Below are 27,395 nucleotides of genomic sequence, written 5' to 3' on the forward strand. Positions count from 1 at the left end.
AGTGTAGCTTACGCAAGATTAGCCCTTGACTTTGGGAGGGATTGGATTTTTGACGGTCTTTCGAGGTAGTCGATTGTCGTGTTGTCCTTTAAATTTTTATAAATTTAAAAACATCTCCGTTTGCCTTTTAGTGCGTCTAAATTGTACTAATTGCATTTAATTGTAATTTTAAATGAAATTAATTTAAATTCTTGAATTAAGTGATAGCGTTAGTGATTAGTGAGTAAGTTAAAAACGAGACAAGTTTAGTGTTCGTTCGATTAGGTAGTGCTGCGAACTACAACACCTTGGGAAGCAGCTAACATCCTGCGTTAGGAGGATTAAAATTTCTAGGTAAGCCCTCTAAAGGGTTAATTAGTTTTATTCAATTAATTTTATAATATTATTTTGAGTTTCTTCCAAGTCATTTCGTAATAGTGATCATTGTCATTCATCTCATAAAATTCTAGTGACCACAAATTATTTGTTCTCCAAAATCTAGGCGATAAACGCGTTATCAAAATTTCGTGCTTCACACATAAATTATTCAAATTTATGAAAAATGGTATTTTACTTAAAACCACCTCTCAACAACAAATTCTAGTTCTCTTTTGGATATCACTCATTTAAGTTACAATATTAGAAGTTAGTCATCACGTTGTTACAACAAATTTGAGTGAAAAGGCATCCAACAAATATTAAACAACAACCAAAAACTAAAACCAAAACTCACGATGCTTTTCAAACTGTTGTATACAAATAGTTTAAATTTCATATGCCGAAACCTTACGAAGTAGAATGTTGTTGCTAGTTAAAGATAGGGTTAGAGTAGAACGATTTCTGTATCGTGACGTGTTAGGCGATAAAGCAAAAGAAGATTTTTCTTTTGCGTCCGGATCAGAAATTACAGGCTCGTGAGTTGGCCATCTTCATGGGAAGGGTCGTAGTCCCCGGGGACGCTCTTCCCCAACTTTAACAAGGTCTAAGACGCGGTGGCAGGTCGTAGTTTCCGCCCGTTGTACTTAGAATGGACGTTGTAATTCCCGTCCCAACGGCAAGTACTTCCACGTACTTGCAGGCTACTTCGGACGATCGAGCAGACATAATCATCCGTGATTATCTGTAATAAACTGATATCGCGACATGGCAAAGTTCTGCACAAGTCTTTGTCAAAGCTCGTGGACGGAAAACTTTAGAGAGAAATTACTTCTACATTTATTCAGATTGATTTGTAAAAGCTTGTGTGTCCGGGTTTTGTTCGGAATTTGTCCTAGGTGTTGATCACCTGACTTTTACCGGAGACGGTACTTTGGCACTAGGGCGTAAAGAGCGATGCACGTATCAAACATTCCGCGAGCATGTTATAATCCGACTCTGGTACAAGTAATTTAGAAACGCGCTGTCAGTTGCCTGGATCATATAAGTTCGAACAATATCGTCTGAAACATAGGTTAAATTTGCTGAATATTACTGAATTAAATTAATTCAGGTTAATATCAAAGAGTTATCAAGAAAAACTTTTCGTATTACTCAACGATTACAAAACTATTTTAAATTTAATACAAAACGAATTGTGGTTACGATTCTGATATATTTTGACGACTTTATAACACATACACCCATAAACCATTGGCCAAATTTGATCAAACTTTCATAACCATTGATTATTGTAATCCATACAACGGAATATCTTTTCTTCTTGTAATAAATAACTTTGGAGGAAACTTGTGGTTTAAATCCCTTCTCCCATGCGTTTTGACACTACTTTGAATCCGGACTTGCGTTAAGGATAAATCCTGAACCCTTTTTGATAAAAATCAAATTGCGATATCACTATAAGAGTGACTTCGTACATCAAACCAACACAACGTAGGTAAGTGAAATAATCATGTAGCGGATCAATTAACTAGACGAGCCAAATCATTTAAAAAAAAAACAAAAGTAAAATTCAAGATTAATTAAATAAATAAATTAAATAAGTTGTAAATCATTTAAACATCAATCAACCATCATCAATCACGGTCTCACTACAGTACTTATCAGAACATCAAGATGTTATCTGAGAGTTGCAAATTTCTGGTGCTCCTTGTTCTATCACGTTTGCTCTGAAAGATTAAACTTTTTTTTTCTGCATTCCCTTGTCTACCAACTTACATTTAGTTTTATGTGTTTTTTTAGATAACACAAATGCTATTGTAGGACACAAGACAGGACATATTAAGAAAAGATAAAATTATGAAACATTATGAAAAATTCAACTGTGTCGCCTTAATTGTCGGTATTAAATTTAAAAGTTAAACAGAATGCAGAAATTGAAAATTTACAAAAAAAAAATTATAGACGACTAAGAAGGTGAATAAAATTTAAATGCTTTGTTTAAGTAAAATAAAGCTCATGATGAATATATTTGTATAAAAGAAATTGACTGGTAGATATAGTGGTGGTACTATGAGAGTAAATGTCCCGGCGAAAACAAAGATAAACACTTAATAGATATTAGTTTATCTAATTATATCTAAAATACTAAATTTTATTCGCAAAATAAAAGTCAATTCTGATCATAATTATTAAATTTAGTTTGTTGTCTTGACTTGAACTTATTATTAATTGACTCATTCTTGTCTTGAAATTTGACAATATCAAGACAAGAAAAAGTAGGTTTTCATTGTAGCTGGCTTCTAAAAGATATTTTATTTTAGGATACTTAAATGAATGTTTTCAAAAATAGAACTTCTGAAAAGTATTAATTATTATGTTATTGAATATTTCTTTGATCAAATCTTTTTTGGTTTTAAAAAATTGAGGTTAATTTTGCCTTATGTAAATGCCATGTTGGCAACTAAACATTAATAAATAATATAATATAATACAATATAATATAATGTAATATAATACAATATAATATAATATAATATAATATAATATAATGATAAAATACAAAAACAGTATAGCATATTTTAATTTAAATGATACATAATACTTGTTTAAATTTTGAACTTCTATCAAAACTGTTTTGACAAATGTTTAAATTGTTTATCGGTGTCGCTCAAGACTACTATTTTGTTTCTAAATTACATTTTGTGCTTTCTACTAATTGCTTTTTTTGTATGAGCTTAATTTCTATGAGAAATGCCAGCATTTATTAAGAATTTTTAATTTCTAGTCAGTTATTAAAAGTACAAATTTTGAATGTAGACATATTTGTTTAACTACTAAACTAAAAAAATTAAAACTATCAATAAAATTTTATTTTTCTGAAATAGTTGCCATTTTTTGTTTAATTTTTACGAGAGCAACAGTTCCTATTTGCAAGTTTTAGTTTTTTTGTCAATTTTTACGTCGTTTTTGGAATTACTTATTTGGTATTCAAATAAATGTACCTTTTTTTAAGGAAAAGATATGTAGACTTTGATTTAAACAAATAGGTATTTATCAATCCTTTGACGTGAATGCAATAAGTAATAAATGTATTGTTTTGTTTTTTATCTATTTGCAATATTTATTCACCAAGAATTGGTTTTAAATGTCAACATTGAACACGTTCAAAATAATTAAATATAAAATTTAAATAAAATTTAAAGAATATTAATATCCGATCTAATTGTTGTTAAATTTGTTTATAGTTTTTTATTAGGCTCACGGAAACGCTAGTAGTACAATTGATATTTTATTCTATTAGTTGAATTTGATTACTTTTGTTAGCTCATTTTTATATGGCATTTGTTTTGTCACTAATTTATTACTTAAAGTATAATTATTAAAAACGGCGTAGAAAAAAAAGTTAGTCTGGCATGTTTATCATCTCTAATAATTTCGTGTGTCCAGAATTGGGAAGTACATCTTTGGTGCATCCTGCGAATTTTATCCCAGACTATTCGCTAAAATAGAACGTCGACTACAATTCTCTTGAATTTTTGTGCAATTTCTTTAATTAAATATGAAGTTTTTGTGATTAAGGGGATTACAACAAATATGTGTTTCTAAAAATTATGTTTCTACGTGCTCAATTAAGACCAAAAGATAAATAAGATTAAAAACATTTACGATGTACGGCGTCCAACATTTAGGGTGTTATAGTGGTTGAAACAAATAACTTTCCGAGTTATTGTTTACAATTTACTTATCAAAGGCTAAAATACAATTTACCCATAACAAATTACTAATCGATATCGCTTCAGTGACTCAGAAAATTTAAGTATCAAATTGTCATATGCGTAGTGAGCATTTGCGTTTTAAAAACAAGTGAAAATCAAATAATTTCGTATAAAAAAATTAATTTTTTTTAAAAAAAGATATGTCTAATTTTAATAAATAGATATTTATCAATTCTTGGCGTGGATGCAATAATTAATAATGTATTTTCAGAATTTAATTTAACTACAAAAATAGTTTAAAATTTATTTAGTCCGACTGCACATTTTAAAATCTCAAGGCAAAGATTGTGTTCAAGTCAAATACGAATCCGGCATAAAATAAAGCAAATTGTGTGAAAAAAACAATGGCAACGTCGCCGGAGTTGAGCCCTCCCCTAAAACCTATATATTTTACTCAAAAAAAGTGCGAAAAAGTGCTATGGGTGTAAGGAGTCCAAAGAGTAGCAAATTTATATACGTTTTTTGTATAATTTTAAATTGAAATATCTTTTCCCCTCTAAGTGTGCGCCTGGTAAACGAGTTGCAACTAAGCTATATACACGATTAGTTTCTGTCTCAATCTACGATTTCTGGTTGAGCTGTGGAAGTCTCTATTATAATATATATCAGAAAAAAAAGGCAATAATTTTAATATACATAATACATATATATAATATATGTATATTAAAATTCATCTCCTCGCCCGTTTGTGGACACTTCGTTGGGTATAATAGACCATTAGAGCCAATTCAAGAAACGTGTGTCGGTTAGTAAAATAATTTTCTAATTACTTTTAATTATAACTAAAAACTTTCACTTTTAACTGTACCTTATTATGTCCTCAGTAAATTTTGGACCGAGCACTAGTGGAGGTACGCAACAATATACAGAGTCGTCCACAACTCGACCGCCACTGGAAAAGTGCATATAGTTTACGGTATTCTGAAGAAGAAGTTCTAACTAAGTTCTAGCGTTTATGCGTTTGCACAAAAGGCCTTATTCCGGAGGATTACAAGAACAAAACGGCGAAAATAAACCTTTAACAGGCCGACAAAGTTGTAAAACAATCTTAGGTATAAAACAGTATTAATTTTCATATAATTATACTTATAGCAACCGAAATGGTGTCCCTTCTGGCCATGTGTTTAACGAGACTGAATTGCGACTGTTTAAAGAAACACAGAAATTACAGAAAAAGGTACCGCGACTTTCGAAAGATTTACTAATTATTAGAAACAGTTTGCGGGCTTGAAAGAAGTTGGGACATAATGTGGCGCTTGTTGAAACATATGATTGATCACTTAAATAAATTTTTTGCATTGACAATGCATTGATTAGATTTTTTTTAATTGAACATAGGATTAATAGTGCAATGTGTGTTATGCTATGTTCAGTAAAATTAAAACCTCAGTGTATATTTTTATGTATTAAAGCTCTGTTTGTAACCTGCTATTTTAATTAGTATCTAGAAATATGTAGTACATATTATCAAGTAATTATCATTTTTTTCTAGATATTTGTATTATTTCTTTGCACATTTTTAAATTAATTTGTAATGATTATGGTATGACTTAACAATGAGAAAAAGCATACTTAGACATAAGCATACAAGTGCAACAATTATCAGTTCATAGTAGAATTCAGCAACTGCGCATTTGAATTTGTTTGAAGCACAAATTTAGGGTTTCTGGCAGGTTTTCTAAGCTCAAAGTGAGTCGCTGAGATTTAATTTAATTTGTACTTTATTTTTCACTCCAAAAATACAACTGCGCTGTTGCAATTCTACTATGAACTGAAATGGAATATGCAACATGTGATCGAAGATATACTCAATTAGAGCAAGCCTTGAAAGTAGTGTAACTTTAGCCACATCATATGCTGTGTAAAACCAACATAAGGCAACATGACTTCAAGAGTGCGGCTGTAAATAAACGGCTAGAATCTGTAAATAAATAACGGTTAAAATATGGCTGTAAGTTCTGTAGGCACAACTTCCTCTAACTGAGTATATTTTCGACCTCATGTTATTTGCTGCAAGAACTTTACAACAAGTTTCTATAAATAAATTACATCGTAGTTTGTCTAGGCAAGGCTAATTAAATTAATTAATAAATTACACCTACGCTGAGTGAAGTCAGACACATCAAGATGTAAATTAGTTTTAGTCGTTTCTTAGTGTGTTATTATTATTTATGAATAAGTAGTGCAGGTGTTGTTTATTCCTTTGGATAGTTTGTATTTTTCGTAGGCAATAAATGGACAATAGGAAAGAAAAAATTGGTTTTATATTGATAGTTGTTTTTTTGATAATATTTTGTCTTTTATTATTTATTTGAAAAAACTGACACAATTTAAAGCATGCTTTAAAGACGTATTTGAATGTCCCGCCAATGATTTTAGTTCCACCCCATTTTGTTACGTGGCGCTGCAGTTTGGAACTGCTCTCGGTAAGGGTCGAATCTATTTTATAAATCTCTTATTCTATGAAAAAGTGTGTATTCTATGACATGAGTATCGCCGTCTACGAATCGACGGCGTTTGGCCGTCCCGCGTATTTCCTATTGAATGGATTGTCTGAATATGATTAATCACGCCATTAGTCCGACCCAGTCAAACCAAACATGCTACGACTTCGCCTCCCCCAAGATGTTTAACCATGGGATTACACAGAAGTTTGGAGAAAATTCTAAATTAGATCATAAAAGTTGTCGCAACGGTTGAGTAACACATGCATGCATATCCTCGACATCAGCAATGTGTCTTAACTAGGTCACTTGACCCTTGATAACTAAACAATAACAAAAATGTTCTAAAATTTAAATGGCAAAATTATCGTTGCAATAACATTTGTTTTAGAGTAACTAAGTTGTTTTAGAGTTTTAGTTTGTAAGTAAATTTTGTTAATACATATGCATATTATTTTGTAATCAAATCAGTATTGAACTTAACCCCAAGTTGTTACTCATTCAGATATTTACAAAAAATGTTTAAATTCCTGAAATAGTTATTAAGAAATTTGGAAATAGATATTATAAGCTAAAAACAAAGAACAATTCAATTTTGTAAGAAATAGAAAATTCAAAAACCAGTAAAAAATTCAGTTTTCACTTCAAACTAATGTTAATTACATGAAAAATGTACAAAAAAGATTCCCTTGTAAAGTATTTCATCGAAACAGACGATAATAACGATAGCGACAGAATGAACGAGGGAAGGGAAGAAGATATAACAGAAGACAGTTTATGTGCTAGTGATGATAGTCATACTGATAGTGCTGAAACAAAGTGAGGGTGAAAGCGAATACGAAACAACATCGGAAACAGAAAATATAAAAATGTTATTTCGTCTTGTAGTCGGCAAATCAAGCTACCCCGTATAGTATAATATATACGAGTAATTGTTAAAAAAGTTGGATGTACGGTCATGTTGGTCTAATTACATTTAATAAAGTCCAGTCTCACATTCGTTCTCGTGTGTTATACATCGCCCTAAACCAGTCCTCCCTAGCGTTATATAGGCAGCTTTGGTGCATTAAAGATTCAACTTAACAGAATTTTCAGTTCCAGAAACAGTGATAAATCAAGTATTACAAAAAAATTAAGTAATTACTGTTTTTTGTGCAATCGCTAGTTTGACACTTTAAAAATTTGCAAAGAGTCTCTGATTCATCAGATCCATCGATGCAATCTTTGTGTCCATCGCATCTTTGGTTTTGGTAGATACAGCCGCCTACTTTACATCGGTGAGTAGAAAGTGGACAAGCATTTATTTTCTGACATACGCTTGCTTCGTCTGAATTTTCGTTACAATCTGAGATTCCATCACATAGTTTTTCCAGTGAAATGCATTCTCCTGATGAACATTGATATTCACTATCTCTGAAAATAAATATGAATTAAATTTAAATTTTATAGATTAACATAAAACTTTACTCGCAACTTGAAATTTGTGTATGCCTCCCACATTGACTTTCATCAGATTTATCAATACAGTCAATTACACCATCGCATACTACATTTTTTGAAACACAAGCTCCATAATGACATCGAACGGCATTAAGCGGACATCTAAAACAATTGTGTACAGTACTCCAAGGGAAATAGTGAAGACTGACTAAACCAATATTTCATTGCAACAATACACTTGGGAACAGAAAATGATTAGTGTGCAATAAAATGCAAATTAGGCTTTGTTCTGGTAAAGATGTCTATTGCTCACTTCGTCTCACTTTTCAAAACAGATGTTGCTATGAGCAGATATAGGGCCTTAGCAAGTAAAGAGTATAATAAGTACGAAGTCTGAAATCCATTATTAATTCACCAAAATTTACTTAACTTTCTAAAATTACCAACACTGGTTCTTCTTAAAAATACTAGTTATTAACAAGTTTTGGTACGGGAGAGTTGTTATAGTTTGCAAAATGAGGAGACCTTGGAACAATGACGAGCCGATTGACTTTAATATAGATAACAATGTGATGGATCAAGAAATGGTACCTACTGACGACGAACAACCTCAATTACGAAATTATGGTAAGCAAGTATTTTTTTTACAACTGAACTTGTGTTTTGATCATTTTTTTTAATTACTATTTTTAAGATTCGGCCAATTCAAAACAAATAAAAAGGAGGCATTTGTCCGACGATGCAAAAAGTTTGGTTAAAACTTTATATAAAAATTTATTAGAACGAAAATTTAAAATCCCTCTGAAACTAACGGCCGATCTACTTGAATTACCGTGGGGGGTAATTAAACTATCATTAACTTCATTAACTTCATTGTACGGTTGAATGAACTATTTGAGGCGTTGGGCCAAGTAGACAACGCCTTGCCAAATCGTACAAATTTTACTTCCTATAAGTGGAAGAAAATTTGGGAACCAACTGTGGCCAAAAATTTCAATATCCCGTTAAATGTAAATCGGTTCCAAGAGGCATACTTCAAAGAGAAAAATTTATAGTTGCAGAAAACGCTTACTTCGACGCTTACTTCGAAGCTTTAATCAAGCTAAGTGATGAAATTGAAGGTTCATCACGTAATAAGGTAAAAATTCCAACTCTTAGTGGAAATTACGAAAAGTGGGCGGAGCTTGAAGACACTTTTGGAAAGCTGGTCCATGAAAACAAAATGTTATCGGAAGTGGAAAAAATGCAGTATCTGAAGACACATGTATCAAGTGAAACTGCACTAGTGATTTAGCACTTCCAGATTACAAGTGAGAATTATAAAGCTGCTTGGAAAATTTTAGAGAAAAGGTTCAATAATCGGAGGTTAACAGTGACAAAATTGGTGGACAATATAAGATCTTGGACTTGACACAATTATACCAAGATTCGTCCGAGAAGATCAAGGAGCTGCACGTCACAAACCGTGAGCGCCAGATATCAATCAGTGGGAAAACAAAATCGTGACCGGTCTTGGGAGCAAGTGAATTCGTTCAAATCGTGCTTAGCGGGTTAAAAAAAGGAAACGATGTTTTAATCGCCCAAAACACGGAATGTGGATGGATTACCTCAGGTACGTGCTCTCGAAAATCTCAGGAAAGCATTAGAGCGGTGAGCATGACACTCCGGGAAGATGAAGACCGACAAATAAAGTTTTGGGAGTTAGAAGAAGTAACAAGTAAAAAAAAGTTTGTGAAGAAATCTTCGATAAAACGGTCCAGAGAAGTGGAGAAGGTACACAGTGCAGATTCTATTCAACAGTAACAAAGAGAAGCTAGAAAAGTCGCGTCCTCGTGCGGCAGCAAGGCTGATACAATTAGAGAAACGTCTCTTAAAAGATAAGGATCTTGGCAACAATTACTAGAAATTTATGCAAGAATATCTCGACATGGGACACATGGTAAGGGTACCAGAGTCGCAAGAATTTCAAGGGAAGTACTACATCCCGCATCAAGCGGTTATTCGGGAAGAAAGTACGACTACGAAATTAAGAGTTGTTTTCGACGCATCATGCAAAATATCAAGCGGAGTAAGTTTAAATGACACCATGTATACAGGTTCAAGATTACAGGAAGAACTTTTCGACATCTTATTAAGATGTAGAAGCTCTTCCTTTATCAAGATAAAATTTTGAGAGTTGGCGGAAGATTACAACATTCTCATCTGTCTTACGTAGAAAAACATCCCATAATTCTGCCGTACGATAATCACTTATCGAAGCTCGTAGTTCAAAACGCTCATCAAATCACATTACATGGTGGGAATCAACAGACCTTGGCCCTTGTGAGAAGGAAATTTTGGATAATCAACGGAAGAAAACGGTAATTTTTTTATTAACAAATGTTCCAAATGCGTAAGATATAAGAAACAAACGGCGCAACAATTAATGGGACAACTTCCTGCAGCAAGAGTAACACCGGCATCACCATTCGAACACACAGGCATTGATTACGCCAGTTCAATCCAAGTAAGGGCGTCAAAAGGAAGAGGTTACAAGTCATACAAAGAGTACATTGCTGTTTTCGTTTGTCTAGCCCCAAAATCAGTTCATTTAGAAGAGGACAATGTGCGCACGTCTACAGTGATAACGGTACAACATTTGTAGTAACCAAAAATATTTTGGAAAGTGAAGTGCAAGAGAGATACAAACATCCAAAGTTCAAGATGAAGTTGCAACAATTGGAACACAGTGGTACTTTATTCCGCCGGCTGCACCACACCTTGGGAGAATTTGGGAAGCTGGGGTCAAATTTATGAAATTCCATTTGAAAACAATTATTGGAAATTCGACGCTAATCTACGAGTAATTGACTACCCATTGTATCCATTGTGTCCATTGTATCCATCAACTGACGAAATCGCAGCATTAACTTCGGGATACTTTTTAATTGATAAAGAGTTGGTTTCGCCTACAAGTCAAATCAGCATTGATTACGACGACTACTTATCCGAACGATGGAAACTGGTTCAAAAAATAAAGAGAGATTTTTGGAAAGTTTGGTCATCAAACTATTTGAACAGTCTTCAGCAGCGATACAAATGAAAGACAGATGAGAAGAATTTCAATGTCGGAGAACTGGTTCTAATAAAAGAAGACAACATCAATCCAAGTAAGTGGCCCCTTGCAAAGATCAAAGAAGTTCATCCAGGTGGAGATGGTGTGGTACGAGTTGTCACATTAGAACGTCTAGAGAAAACAACAGACAAAAGAAGTATTCATTGCTTAATTCCTCTTCCACGAGAAAATGAAGAACTAGAACAAAATCAGAAGCCATCAAAAAAATGTGGCAACACCGTTGCGCTCAAAAATAAAGCAAAATTTACATGGAGGGTGTCGATCATAGCTCTGCTGTTCATCACAACACTCACCGATGCAGCAAAACCGCTATTCAAGGTGCAGTACCCAAAACCTGGAATATACATTGAACATCTGGGCGAAGCCAAGATAAACAGAGGAACTTTGAATTGAAGTAAAATTTGAAAAAAATCGCCTTGAAGAAGATGCAAACACCATTCGAAAAGCCGTGCAAGAAACGAATGGATTCTGCAAGAACGGAAACACGTTTGTAGTGCTCTGGTAACACATCATCAAGAAAAAGAAAAGAAGATGGAATGATTGAAAAAAGGACTGGTCAAAACTATCAAAGGTCGTCAGACGAAAGAACTACTGGGTGAATTACTGACATCAGTATTTGGTGTAAACGAAGAAGTTTACAAAAATATTGAAGATCTAGATAAGATCCAACACGAGTTAATAAAAGCTTCTAATCATCAGACCAAGTTCATGCTCCAGGCGTTGTCAAGGTTCAACGAAACCAAGAACAGGGTTACCCAGAAATTAGATCGCTTCAGGAAACAGTTGAACGAGGGATTTAAGGCACTTAAAGAAATGTAGAGGTGGTACCGTAGGATTGACGAAAAGAAGATCAGTATCCAATTGCTAAGTGCATACCGGTTAGCTGAACAATGCATAGACGAATCCATGGACACTGTTGGAAATACATGTCAATAATGGTCAGTTCTACGAGTTCCTCAGTCAGCCCAAGTTGAAAACATTATTAAAGAATTCTACTGAAAGTTGAAGAAAAATCGTACTGGATCTTAGACATTATAAGTGAAATTCTTCTCCATTGACTACAGTATTTTCAAATGACTGAAAAAGAAGTCAAGGACAGCATCAAGTTAGACGCCCATAGCTATGTATGTTCACCGTCCATCATTTATAACATCGACTTAAACCCAAACTGTGTGATCGATGAAATATACAAGAGGTTTGGAGAATGAAACATGTCCAGTTTAAGAAAAAAAGTTGCAGCCGACCATTTGGAAGCAAATGTACACCCCCAACACATGGGCTGTTCATTACCGTAAGAGTGTTGAAGATTACGGTGGTATGTAACGGATAACAAGAAGACATTCCACTCAGTAGAACGGAAATAATCACTATCGCTCAAAGCTGTGACATTTTAACAAAGTAAAATATGCTCACTGCGAGAAGATCAGTCTCGCCAGTTTCTCGCAGCTGGTGGTGGCAAATTTGACCAAGTCAAGAGTGTTAAAAACATATCATTATCTAGAAGATGTCGAATTAGTTCCCGGGGTTGGAAAAAAAAGCACAGAGTTTAGAGAAATAAAAATTAGAAATTGTGAGATTTTTATACATATTTTATTACTAATATCAATATACTATAATTGACAAGTATTTATGGTGAAAGTGAAAAATCGACAAATAATACTAAAACGAAGCCACAAATTATTATTAGTAAATACAAGGTCAGTTATATAATAATAATAATAATAAAAATAATTATAACTATTATTATTATTATTAATTATTATTAAAAGTTAGTAAACCTTGTTGTATTCATATCTACTCTTTCTCATTATTAGATATTGTAAGTATTGTATTCCTGTCTTTTTTTTTTCGTAAGTCATTCCAGAAGTTAAAGTCCCACCCACTTCAAATCGGAGTTTTAACAAAACCAGGGTCTAGCCTTAATTGAAAAGAAAAAATACGGAATTTTCTTTAGTGACAGTGTTATTAATAGTGTTGTAAATGTTTGGAGTTGACATTGGAGAGGGCTATCAACAAATTCGAAGGGCACTAAGAGTCCATGTCTTGGAGGTCGTCACCAACGACGTGATTGAGGTACTGCCGTTTTGAGAGTTGGAAAGTTGAGGCCGAGGCATCGCAAGAGACCGACAATACATTTACAAGAAATGAAGGCTTCTTTGTGGCTTGGTCTCGATTACAATAAATTGGAGCGAGCAACCAGGAATGAGGTAAAGTAATGTCACAAATATTGGCTATTGAGAGCCAAGATAAAGGTAAAAAAGAAAAAGTAAGATCTATAAACTTTAGATTATTTGAAAAACAAAAAAGTATTTGCCGATTTTGACAATGTTAAGGACGATATCATGGAATAGTTGCATTCTGTTGATGAGTTATTAATATTTTTTTAAGCGAAATGTGTAATTTCGTACTTGCTTTTAATATTTAGTAAGTTAAAAGAAAGATTTTCTGAAATCTGATACTGGTTGTGTCTATACAATTATTCATTTAGGACCGTTCTTATGACATGAAATGTTGATTCCCACAGATTTTTGTGTTAATAGACAACGTTTTCAAACGAACAAAATGAATCATAAATTCCGGCTGATTAATCTAGTATTGAGCAGTTCAAAGTTAAGATAAACGGAATAGGTCAAAATTTGTTTAAATAATTCACCATTGGCTTTTCTTTTCAAAAGGATATCAGTTAAAAATGTTACACAGCAGATTAATTTTACGATCACCTTTCAATATTGAAAAATAACACCTACTATGAAATAATTACTATCTTTTCATACCATTTACACCGTAATTTTGATAAAACTTCTGAGAAAATATTCACAGTTTGACTAATCTATTACAAAATTTTAGTTAATCGATAAAATAGATGGATTAGACTTATATTCATCTTGTCTCTTGATGAAATACGTGCATTAATCGTTCGAGGGAAAAAAAGAATAAGTTTTTTAGGTCATGAAAAACAACAAGAAATCTATAGCGGAAAATTTATGACAAGATTGAGGAAGAAACATGCACCATGATAATTTGCTGGAGCTGATCCTCTGATAATGATTGGGAATTTGGACATTGTATGAAATTCTTTAAACTTAAGAATATTTTTGTCCGTTGGTCACTAAGCAGTTGGAATGAGAGAAACATATGGTGGTCACCAATGATCTGTACGCATTATTTGATGTCTTAACAAATAACAGTTTAATTAAAAGGTAAAAGAAAAATACAAAGACGCTTAAACCAGAGGTTTTCATGGTAATGATTATTTTGTCGGGAAATGAGGATGTGTATCAAGAGGACGCAAAACAAATAATAATGAACAACAAAGTCAACCTGTTAAGTCATGCTGGATCCTGGATCGTTTTGTAAAACATAAGTTTGCAAATTTATTGGTGAAATTTTGAGATGTCTTGGTGACTAGAATCTAGAACTTATTAAGTTACTATTTCGATGAGTTTCCAAATTTGAAGCAGTTGATTATTGTTTGGGAGTTCTACAGGACAGTAATTTCTATTCTACTAAATAAGTACCTACATGTGGGTAATTTAAATCTTTGAGTGTTGCGTTCAACAAATTTTTTTTATTTCTTAGAAAGATAAAAAAACAGGTTTAAAAAAAATAGAGATTTAAAATTGGCTATTATGTAAAAATTTTTTGAAGAAAATGATGGAAATTTTCTATAAGGTTGCTTTAAATGTACAATTGCGTCAAAAACCATCTGCAATTGTTGGCCATCGTATGGCTGGAGTGTTTTGACTGATAAAGAATTGTTTCGCAGAATATGTTTGAATCTGATGATTTTTGAAAATGGTTCTACTGTGCCAGAGAGGGTTGGTCTAGGCCTAAGTGCTGACGACTGCTAGCTGCAAGTAGATAGAGATAGCCGGTTCAAAAACCACCTCCACCTCCCTCTACTGCGCATGTGTAAAAATTGAGTCAGACGCAGACGCAAGCGCGTAATCGCAGCTCGCTGGCCTGCGACCAGCTGGTTAGCCGGCCTGCGGCCGACTGACACCATTTGTAATGATGCAAATATATTTATGTAGTATAATAATAATAATAATAATAATAATAATAATAATAATAATAATAATAATAATCGTCGCCATCTTAGAAGTTTGAAAGTCGGCGGCGGTCATTTTTGTTTAATGGTAAATTGGCGTCAAATTTAAATTATTTCAAAATTAATATTTGAAATTAGTCGGCCATGTTTGTTTGTTAAAAAAAAATGGCGCCAAAATTTTAATTTATTTAAAAATTAATGTTGGGGTGTAATGTTGGTTGTCTAACCGTGGTGTAGCTAGCGGTTATGTGACAGATTTTAATTTGTGGTTTTGTTTGAAAAGTCAAATAATGCGTGTTTGTAATGTTGTTTGCCTAACTTGTCTGTTGCGCACCAAGTTTATTTTATTATTTGTTTAAAATATAATGCAAAAAAAAATTGTTGTTGTTCCTTCCATGGGGAGTCGAACCTCAGGTAGATAGAGTAATAGTGCTGTCTATTTTGGAAACCTGAAACAAATTCACATAAGCTATTTGGTTAATGGATAATAATAAAAACAATAAATTATTTCAATTGTTTATTACATTTAAATATAAGTACATACATATTATAATACATAAACATTATAATACAATAACTAAAATACAAATTAAATATTATTCCTGAGTTTGAGGAGGAATATTTTTATGACCCCAAGATAATGTTCTACCTTCAGAATTGTTTAAGATGTAACGTTTTTCATCTTTGAAAGATAAAGCAATTTTTTTCTTTAATTCTGTGTAAATGTTATGAAGCTTCGAACGAAAGATATTTATTTCTTTAATAATTTCAGTGTTTGGAACAGCAACTGCGTTTTGGTAGTCAATTTTATGTAATTCTCTATATTACGCTCTATATTAAATTTAATATCATCATAAATATTTTCACAAAAAATTTCAATTACTAAACTATCAGTATCGGTATACAAAAGCGTTGCTTTGTTACCGTATTTAAGTTTTATGAAATTATAATAAAAATCATAAATAATAGTTTTACTGATATCTAGAATAGTAAAACCTACATACAGAGGTTTATTGTAGAAAATTTTTCGTTCTCTAATTGAATAGCTACAAAATTTGGTGTAAAGATAGATGAATTTTGAAAATTTGGTCGTGCAATTAAACTTTCAGCACCTGGTTTTCTACCTATATTATTCCATGATGTTACCAATTTCACGTTTACTCTTTTATCAATTGATTCCATGGTTTTACCAAAAACTGAATTATTCATTAATTTAAATACATCTTTTTCTAACGCGTTTTTTGATTTGTTACGCATTTCTGTATTTAAATCAATATATGTTTTCAACCATGGTGATTGATTAAAACCTAAAACACGTTGAATATTCATTAATTTTAAACCACCTTGTATAGCTTGTCTTAAATTTCGATAATGTAAAACATAGTGTACTTTATTGTTCAAGGTTGCGCAAAGTTTCTCAGTTTTACTAGAGGGAGGAATAACTTTTTCTGGACAAAATAGTAAATCGTTGTGAAGATTATGTAATTCAGAAGGATATTCTAAATCAACTTCGAATATATAACCTACATCAGCGTTATCTGTCAAATTGAGAATTAGGTTTTCATTGAATTCATTAGGATCATCCGATCGAAAACCGCTATAAGGTAAATATTCAGACATTGCTGCTCCATACAAGTTGGTTGCATCAAGGTACTGTGATGATCGCGGTATTTAAAATTTTATTTTATTAACCAGCGCAAAATATTCGGAGTCAGTTTAAACGTTTAGTTCTTTGGCAATATTAATTCAACTTCAATTCAAAAGTTTCAACAAATTTTAATTAAACTTATTTATTCCTTTGTTAGCATTAAAATGTTTAGAAAATTATCGTTTCCACGAAACTTTCCAAGAACTGTTAAAAACGTTATAAATCTCCAAATTGGGTGGTCGAAAGGCCATGTGTTTTAACAAGTGGATATGCAAAGATATGGGGGTTGGCGACGGCCTGGCTCTGCACCACAGTCGCCCAGCTAATCCAATGATTTTCTCACAAAAGCATAATTAATTTACTTTTGTTTAAAATAGTCAAAATTTATTGATAAACCTAAAATTAAATCCAATATTTTGTTCAGAAATTAACTAGTCACGTTTCAAAAAGAACGGAATTTATGAGCCAATTTAAGACACGTTGATGATCAGTAAACAACTCGAGAAAGAATCAAAATTTCATCTTATTCAAAATTCCCGTAACGTTTCGTACCAAAAAGTTGAGTCTTTATGCAGTGTACTTCAGTCATCGAATAAAATTGAATAATTCATTTTATTCGGCGTAATTGTTAACAAATTGTTGCAAAACTTCAAGAACGAATTGGTCGATTGAAATTCATGTCTGTTAACTAGATTAGTATAGCCAAAACGACGCTGGTCAAGTGCCGCTTGAATAGGGGGTGTTGACAAATTCGTTACAGAACAGAGCTTTTAAAAGAATATCAAATTACAAGCACACATGTGCATTCCTTATTAGAAATTGCAGCGTAATTAACGATTTCTTTGTTAAATCAATATCATATCACGAAACCAGTAGTTTAGAAAAACACGCGTAATTTTTCTGAACATTTTGATGTAAAATTTAACCCTAATATTTAAGGCGCAGCCGTCGAAATTCGGATGTATAAACCATTCTATTGAATTAAATTATTGTCAGCAAAAAATTTGCATGACACGATTGCTGCCCGTTACTAACATAATCCTAAGAGGAAAGTAGACAGGAAAATCCTTAAGGAAACTGGAGAAAAACGCGGAAACGTTAAAATAGTACCGTTGTAGTACTGGGGGCGACATCTAACAAGGGGTAGTACGACCAAAATTACAGTTTCCTCACGGGGTTCTTCCCTATATTTTCTGTGTTATTTAAACAAACAAAATTTGTTGTTACACAAAATTCATTTCATTGTGTTCCCAAAAACAACTTCAGACCTGACAACAACCAATTTTGAAGTTTAACTTCTCTTTCAGGATATTTGGGGAAATTCCATAGCGTTCTTGTATTGTATTCAGTTCAGATCGACGATTACCAAATTTAATGTTTAATTATAATGAAATTGTTAATTGGAAAACACCCCAGCTGTTAATTAATAATAATATTTAGAAAGTTAAACAAGGTTTGATCAAATGCCAAGACATCATAAGAGTCAAATTTGCAAAATTTCGCATATGTGGAAACTACTTTACAAGGGTAGTGGGGTAAGCGAGTTAGTAAAGCTTACGCAAGATGAGCTCTTGACTTTGAGGGGGATTGGATTTTGACGGTCTTTCGAGGTAGTCGATTGTCGTGTTGTCCTGTAAATTTTTATAAATTTAAAAACATCTTCGTTTGCCTTTTAGTGCGTCTAAATTGTACTAAGTGCATTTAATCGTAATTTTAAATTAAATTAATTTAAATTCTTGAATTAAGTGATAGCGTTAGTGATTAGTGAGTAAGTTAAAAACGAGACAAGTTTAGTGTTCATTCGATTAGGTAGTGTTGCGAACTACAACACCCGGGAAGCAGCTAACCCCCTGCCTTAGGAGGATTAAAATTTCTAGGTAGGCCCTCAAAAGGATTAAATTAATTTTTATTCATTTAATATTATAATATTAAATCATTTAAGTCATTTCGAAATAGTGATCATTATCATTCATTTCATAAATTCTCTCGTAACCACCAAGTTATTAAGCATCGGAAATGCCGAAAAGACCAGTAATTATTTAAATTCTTGTGCTTCGTACTACGTCAGCTATATAAATTTTAAATAAATCGTTTTCAACTTAAAATAACTTGCAACAAACAATTTCATATTTTTTCAATTCAACCATCACACCTTTAAATTACAATATTAAAAGTTCTTTATATTCTTTGCTTCTAACTTATAAATCTGTTACGACAAATTTGTGTGAAACGGCATCAAACAAATATTCAACTACAACAAAAGTCTAAATCCAAAACCCACGGTGCTATTCAAACTGTTGTACACAGATAATTTAAGGTTGCATACACCAAAATATTACGAAATAGAAGGATTTGTTGCTAGTTAAGGATAGGTTTAGAGTAGAACGATTTCTCTTCCGCAACGCGTTAGGTGATAAAGCAAAAGAGTGTTTTTCTTTTGCGCCCAGATCAGAAATTACAGGCTCGTGAGTTGGCCATCTTCATGGGAAGAGTCGTAGTCCTCGGGGACGCTCTTCCCCAACTTTAACAAGGTCTAAGACGCGGTGGCAGGTCGTAGTTTCCGCCCGTTGTACTTAGAATGGACGTTGTAATTCCCGTCCCAACGGCAAGTACTTCCACGTACTTGCAGGCTACTACGGACGATCGAGCAGACATAATCATCCGTGGTTATCTGTAATAAACTGATATCGCGAAATGGCAAAGTTCTGGACAAGTCTTTGCCAAAGCTCGTGTACGTGAAACCCGTAAAGAGAAATTACTTCTACATTTATTCAGATTGATTTGTAAAAGCTTGTATGTCCGGGTTTGTTTGGAATTTGTCCTAGGTGTTGATTACCTGACTTTTACCGGAGACGGAGTTTCGGCACTAGGGCGCAAAATTCAATGCGATGCACGTATCAAAGATTCCGCGAGCATGTTATAATCCGCCTTTGGTACAAGTAATTTAGAAACGCGTTGTCAATTGCCTGGATCCTATGAGTTCGAACAATATCATCTGAAACGTAGGTTAATTTATTTGGACAATATCGAATTAAATTAATTCATGTTAAATATTAACGTCATATCATATAAATAAAACTTTTTCGTATCACTCAGCAACTTCGAAACTATTTACTTGGAATTTCAAACGAATTGTGGTTACGACTCTGAGGTATGTTTTGACGACATTACTATACAAACACAAATAACAATTGGCCAAATTTGATCAAACTTTCATAACCATTGATTATTGTAATCCATCCAACGGAATATTCATTCTTCTTGTAATAAATAACTTTGGAGGAAACTTGTGGTTTAAATTTCTTCTTCCATGCGTTTTAACACTACTTTGAATCCGGCCTTGCGTTACGGATAAATCCTGAACCCTTTCTGATAAGAATTAAGATCAAATTGCGATATCACTATAAGAGTGACTTCGTACATTAAAACCACACAACATAGGTTTAACGGATCAATTAACTAGACGAGCCAAATCATTTAAAAAAAAAACAAAAGTAAAATTCAAGATTAATTAAATAAATAAATTAAATAAGTTGTAAATCATTTAAACATCGATCAACCATCATCAATCACGGTCTCACTACAGTACATTATAAAAGAAGTTGGTTTAGAAGGATCATGATTTGATAAAAACTTATTATTTGCTACTGCTTTACGTTTTGAACAATGACAAAGTTCTCCTTTAATAGATTTTCAAACGAAATGTACCATGTCTATATCAGTTAATAATTCGAATTTAATTCCAGTCATTTTTAACATAGCATCCCAGTCTAATGAAGGTGCTGTTAAATAATGAGCTGGATCTAGTTTATAAATTTTGAGACAAACCTTTTGAAATTTTAAAAAATGTTTGTTAGTAGCAAAAAATCAGATTTTAAATAAATGTCGGAATAATCACCTAACGTTTTACAATCAAATAGATTCCAGACTTTCTGTGCTCGCTCATAATCATGTTCACTGATATCAGTTTTATTAAGATTATCATAAAATTGTTGAATCAATGGTAAACTGGTATCATCTAACTTATTAAAACAATCCAAATATGAATATAGAAAAACACCTTTTTGTCTTATCAAATTAAATTGGTTATCGTCCGGAAAGTGTTTCCAAATGGTTAGACATTCATCAGAAGTTAAAGTCTGAGATAATTTATCTAATGAAAAAGAAAGGAAACGAAACAAATGTACGAATCTAAGCGTTATAAAAATATTGTCAACTATATTTGTAGTCGTGTTCATGACCTTATCAACTAATTTTTTTTTTGAAAATGTAATATATTTTTATTTAGTTTGAGTAATGCATTTAATGATGGTTTTTTGTGTGGCTAAAGCTTTAATAAATAAATGACTATCATAATTAGTTAAATTATGACAAAAAACAGGGATATATTTTGGAATCTTATAATTTAAATTACAAATAGAATGTGCAGATCCTAAAAATTCACCTGTTAAGTAACAATGATTACGAACTCTATTACAATTTAGACTTCCGTTATCTGTTTTGAAAGGTTCTTTACATAAATGACAATGGGTAGATATTTGAAAAACCAATTCATCTAATGGGGTCATTTCAAGTGGTACGATGTGTTTGAGGTGATCGTGATAAAGTCTATTTACATCATCTTGCAACCACTTCACAAAAATTTCAGGAGCATCTTTTCCTCGATAAGTCCGATAAAATGATAAATTATCATTATATGCACATTTTATGTAATAACCGAAACTATATGGTTCATGTAAATGTGTAACAATTGTACGGATATTATCGGCTGAATTATCATTGCGTAAAGGTTTTAAAATAGATTCAAAATCGAAATAAAATACAAAAGGAACTTTAAGAGATTTATCAAAATTTTGAAATGTTTATTCATTACCAAGCACTTCTTTACCAAATTTATTTATAATCAGATCAGAAGTTGGTAATGTAGCGACAACTTCATTACAAGCATACTTACGATGTTTAACTAATTTTTGTTCACTCAAAAAAAATAATAGACAATCGTTACATATAAATTTAGCATGATTATGTTTGGAAAGTTGTGAACTTATTAATCGAGAAATGTTGCTTATCAGACAGTAATGTTTGATCATTCTGTTATCGTCTACGATAAGTAATAAATTTACATGAATGTCTCGTTCCTTAGAAGTTAAATACAAGGGACCTATAATATCTGATACCCATTTACCTTTTTCATGATCAAAACGCTGCCCTGTTCCATAGACATTTACACTAATATTATTAAGTGCTTCAAATTTAAAAATATCAGTTAATTTAACCGGAAATGAAATATCTGTAAAATCTAATTCCTCTTCAAACTCACGATAAGCATCAACTCGATGTCGATTAACATCTACTTCAGTTGAATGAAGGTGTGCCAAAACAGACCATTTGAAACATTCATTATCATCATTATGAATATTGATAACCGCTCTCCGCTTCGCTATGTCCTTCGGTAATGGTATATATGTAGATGCACGTAGTGGATTGAATTTGTTAATATTAAGTTCCAAAAACAAAATTTCCATTAAAATCCAACCTAAAATATTTTATACAATAAGATGTTTATAAATAAAATTGGTATTACTTACCACTATCTTTTTCCAAGAATTCACTCATTTTGTTTTTTATGACGCCACATATTTCTTCCAGTTCTACCTTAATATTTGTCGATATTGAAATGATGATATTTTTAGTGTTGAATGATTTGATTTCGATAATGTCTTTAGAAGGTAAAATATATTTAGCAAAAAGTTCTAAATTAATTTTAAGTTGGTTAAATTCTCTCAGTTTTCTAGTTATTAAAGTTATAAGTTTATCTTGATTTTTTTTAAAAAAATTGCACACTTCCAAGTCACCTAGTTGTGAATTTTTCAATCGGTATGAGGTATTTCTTGAATTGAAGGCTACTTGATATTCTTCAACGAAATTATCATCATCATTAATTTTGGCGGAGATGACACTTTTTTATGTTTTATAGAACGTAAATGGTTTAATCTGGATCCTCTGTAGTGACTATTGCATATTTCACAAAACTGATGAAATGAACATGATGGAGCGTTAGTAGTAACTTCTAAAAACAAAAACAAGTTATTATAATAATATAAACAATATTTACAAAAATACCTTGTATAGGTGTTCTAGTTGTCAGGCGGGCTTTTTTAGGAGTCATATCATCCGAATCCATTAAACACAATGATGAATTTGTAATATGACGCTTATAGTTATCAAATCTCGTAAATGACGTTTTACATCCGGGGCAAGTGAGTTTAGATAATTTATCACCTTAAAAATGCCCTTAATTGAAACAATTTCTATAACGTAAAATGTATTTACTTACTATGTTTTTTTACATGACGTGTTAAAGCATCTTTGCGAGTGAACTTGCTATCGCATTGAGAGCACTTAAACATGATTGTTTGATTACTTTCATACACGTACAATAGAAGTAGAAATGAATCAATCGTTGATGCGATATGATTTTATATTCCATCAACTTTGCAACCGGATATTGTGGTTCCTTACATAAAAATTCAAAAAATTCAAAATATAACTGATAAAAATTTAACGTTTTTAAGGAAAAAAAAAACGTTAGACAGGAAATATGATAACAAAAATAATCAGAATGAATATTATTTTTTATTATACATAAAACAAACTACATACTTAAACTAACAAAGTCATACACCTAAATAAATTTTTAATTGCAGTTTTTAAGCCAAACCTAACGCTATGAACATCATAAAAACGATCCAACATGTACTAACAATTCCAAACGTTGCTAAAAAGGTAGGAACATGATTAAAACAATTTTTTATTGAAACTACATCATGATCATTAAGTATAAGTCTCTTCCAATCAGTATCAATATAATTACTATTGGTAAAAAATAGTCTTAATTTAAAATATATTACAGAGTTTGCTGTAGAAACATTTTCATATTTAAATGTTTCTATTGCAGTATTGCTCAAATAACCCAGATTCATCTTCTTCCATTGGTAATCAACATCGTTGAAAAATAAACTTTTCCAGAGAGGAGACCATTTTGTGTTGTTAGGACTTTCACTAGTGAAGACGATGTACATATCTACAACATCTAACGGTTTTTGCACATACAACACATTTTGTATAAGAGTAACAAACAAGATGAGTGATGAGTTCAAAGGAGGCATTACACTTGAAACGCAGTGGGTTGTTGTTGTTGGCTTCCTGTATCATCTAAAATACACGAAACACAATTATTTATTGATGAAGGAGGACCATCAAACTGATCTTCGTCAAAACTGTTATAATAATGTTGTAAACATGGTAGATTCAGCTTTATGTCATGATCTTGTTGATATGTTTCCGGTAATTTATGAAATATATCCATCAACTGGCACGGTCCTAATTTCAGTAGTTCCAGTTTCATTAATAATCGAATATCGCTTATGGTTTTTTCAAAATGCAGCACTTTTTTTATAACAGATTCTACACTCGTTGCCATCTTAAATGGAACTAAATTAGACGTTAAATAATTATATCGTATATATATTTCTTATTTATTACGTAATATCTTTCATTTCAATCCAACTATTCTGATTATCTGGTAAAGCTAACCATTTCACAAATAATTTAGTTCCTTTACGTCGAATCACCTTCTCAACTAAGTAAACGTCAGGATATTGAGTTTTTGATAATTTCCAAATATAAAAAGCTCCTTTGATTGGTTGACCTTCTTTATCTTCTAGTAGAAATGTTACAGGATTGGTTAGATTAATCTTACTGATTTTAAAAAATTTCCGTTGACCAATTGGGTGTGTATCCTTTTTCAAATAACATCTTTTCTTTGCTAATTCTTACGAAATCTCCGACTTTAAATTTTTTTCTGTTTTTATCAACAATCTTTAGATGATCATATGCTGTTATGTCTCCTTGATTCGAAGCGTTTATCTCTGTGGGTTTCCTTCCTGTTGTTTGATGTATTGTAGTATTATAATTTTTGGTTATCTCTTGCAATTTATTTATCCATTTATGTGTCGCAAATAACGTAAAATATCGATAAATTTTTGATTTTAAAGTACGTATAACTCGTTCAGCAATTGCTGCTTTTTTAACGCTGTACGTACTATAGTGATTAATATTATAACGTCTCATCAAATCCTGAAAAGTAATTCCTTTCCTTGATCTGACTGTAAATTCTTTGGTATTCGTTTTTTTTCATTCTTTAGTATTGATTCCATAGCTCTGCTAACCTCATTAGCTGATTTCGATTTCAGTGGTCTGGTCCATAAAAATTTAGAAAAACAGTCAATTACGACTAAAATATATTTAAATCCTTTATTATGATAAGATAAATTTTGCATTTCTGCTAAATCTATTTGCCATAAATCATCCAATCCTTTAATTATAGTACGTCTTCGTTTAAAATTCTTGCGTGCAGGTTTAAATATCTCGTTTACCAATTTTTGCTTTACATCACTAACTTGCTTTTGTCGAACCATTGCTTATTTACAATCTCTACAATCTATCTCTACAATTTCCATGACGATCTGACATTTCACTTGGAGGACACTTGTTTTTATTATGTGGCATGGGTTCTATCTTTGGACCTTCTTCTTCACTATTTTCATATGAATCTGTTACTTTCTTTTTCTTTGATATAGGTACATTCTCAAGTTGACCTGTATCACCTGCTTTAGAACGTTTGGAAATGGTTTCTGGTTTTATCTTAATACTATCCATTCCTTCAAAGCGTTCTTCATGTTTTTTTATTCGTCTGGTTATCTCATTTAAATTATTCATAAATTTTTTCCACTTGTTATCGATTTCATAATTTATACTTAAATATTTGTAATGCAATTCTGATTCAATCGTGTGAGAAATTGTAGCAATTATATTATCAATTTTTCCATCAAGTATTTTGTTCTTAACATTCATGGTTATGTTTAACTGATTAAATTTATCCATCCATATAGCATCTGCTTTATGAACATTATTATTTAAATCCGTTAAAGCAGCTATTACTCCTTCCATCTTTTGGTATATTTGTTTACTTACTAAATCAATATATACCTTATTCGCACAATCTTTGTCTTCTGTTGGATCATTAATGTTACAGATTCTATGATGTTTTAAATCAAGGTCACCATCAGCAGTGAAAACAAAAGGTGATGGTGTAGATTTAAAAAATGCACTTGATGCTGATAACACTTTACGTCCGAATTAACCAGAAAACAACTTAAACCTAATATATTACACCAAATTCCATTAATTCTTCTTCTATTGATAAAATTTCATTCAGATGGGAATTGTTACCCGCTTTTGTCGCTGCATGTAATAATGCTAGACGTGACACTAATTCATTTATGTCATCCCAGTAAACATATTCTACACGTTTATTAGTGAATAATCCTTCACCAGTAAACGGAGATTTAGAAAATGAAGTAAACATTGGTTGCACAATTTGAGTATATTTTACACCTCTATGACCTTTTAGTTGTTTTGTGGGATCATTATTTTTTCTATGTGTATTAGAAATTTCAAGTATTTTTTTGTATGCTGACCGATCCTTTTTTGTAATTTGAGTATATTTATCTTCAGGGTTTTTAAAAAATACTAGTCTTTATAAACCAGGAGTACCAGGAAATGATTCATTATCTAAAATTAAATTACCATTTTGACTGTTTATTAATTCATGTTTACCCATAAATAGTTTATTCTCTTTTGAATTATACGTGGGACCAAATGTCTGATCACTGGTTTTCTCTAAAACTGCTTCTATTGCATTTCTCGCAACTGGAGGATATTGTTCTAAAAATTCATCTAAAATATGTCTGCTATTAATTAAATCATCCACAGTGTCAGATTTGGTTTCTTCATCTTCTTCTTCTTTTATTTCTGGTATTGACTCATATATTTCTTCTGGTTGCCGTAGTGATGTACTAGGTTCATATGTTTCTTCAACTGGTAGTTCAAGTTCTTGTTCTTTTATTTTTTTGGTAGTTGAAGAAATTGTTTCCTTTGCTTTTGAATATGATGTTTTGGTCTTTTGTGTTGTTTTTGTTGTTGTTGCTGTGGTGGTGGAGATTGCTTCTCCAATTTTATTGAAATTTCTTCTAAAGGATTTATAGCAGGCTGAAAAAGTTTTTTAATTGACTCATCCGCTTCACTGCTGTTTAACTTTATGGCTTTATACTTCTTTCGAATTGAATAAGCTGCTTTTAATATATGTCTTTTAAGGTTTTGATCTGGTTTGGTACCCATCATTACCGCTTAATGTTATAAACTAACCGAACAAATGAGATTTATTGTTTATATAACTTCTTATTCTACTGCAATTATAACGGGTCTCAAACTGATATTAACCGATCTCAAACCGATCAGGAACTGCTTTTTAACAGACATTAACCGGTCTGAAACCGATATTAACTGGTCTCTAACCGATACTAACCGCTCTGGAACCGGTATTAACCGATATCGCACCGACACTAACCGCTGTGAAACCGATATTAACCGGTCTGGAAACGTTCTCAAATAGATATCAATCTACACTTGAATAAAATGATCAAACCCTTTTCTATATCGA

At 32.0% G+C, this 27,395-nt stretch overlaps 1 protein-coding gene across 1 annotated transcript in view; it reads right to left on the reverse strand.

Annotated features, from left to right (window-relative positions):
- Positions 1-27,395, reverse strand: part of LOC107398808 (modular serine protease-like) — a 389,835-nt gene that overhangs the window by 243,894 nt on the left and 118,546 nt on the right. The window contains exons 2-3 of the mRNA XM_064359597.1: positions 8,045-8,179; positions 7,722-7,990 (exon numbers count right to left, since the gene is read on the reverse strand). Of these exons, the coding sequence (XP_064215667.1) occupies positions 7,722-7,990; positions 8,045-8,179 (404 nt within the window). The remainder of the gene's footprint in view (positions 1-7,721; positions 7,991-8,044; positions 8,180-27,395) is intronic.

The sequence above is a fragment of the Tribolium castaneum genome, chromosome 11, assembly GCF_031307605.1.
Source record: "Tribolium castaneum strain GA2 chromosome 11, icTriCast1.1, whole genome shotgun sequence".
Taxonomy (NCBI): domain Eukaryota; kingdom Metazoa; phylum Arthropoda; class Insecta; order Coleoptera; family Tenebrionidae; genus Tribolium; species Tribolium castaneum.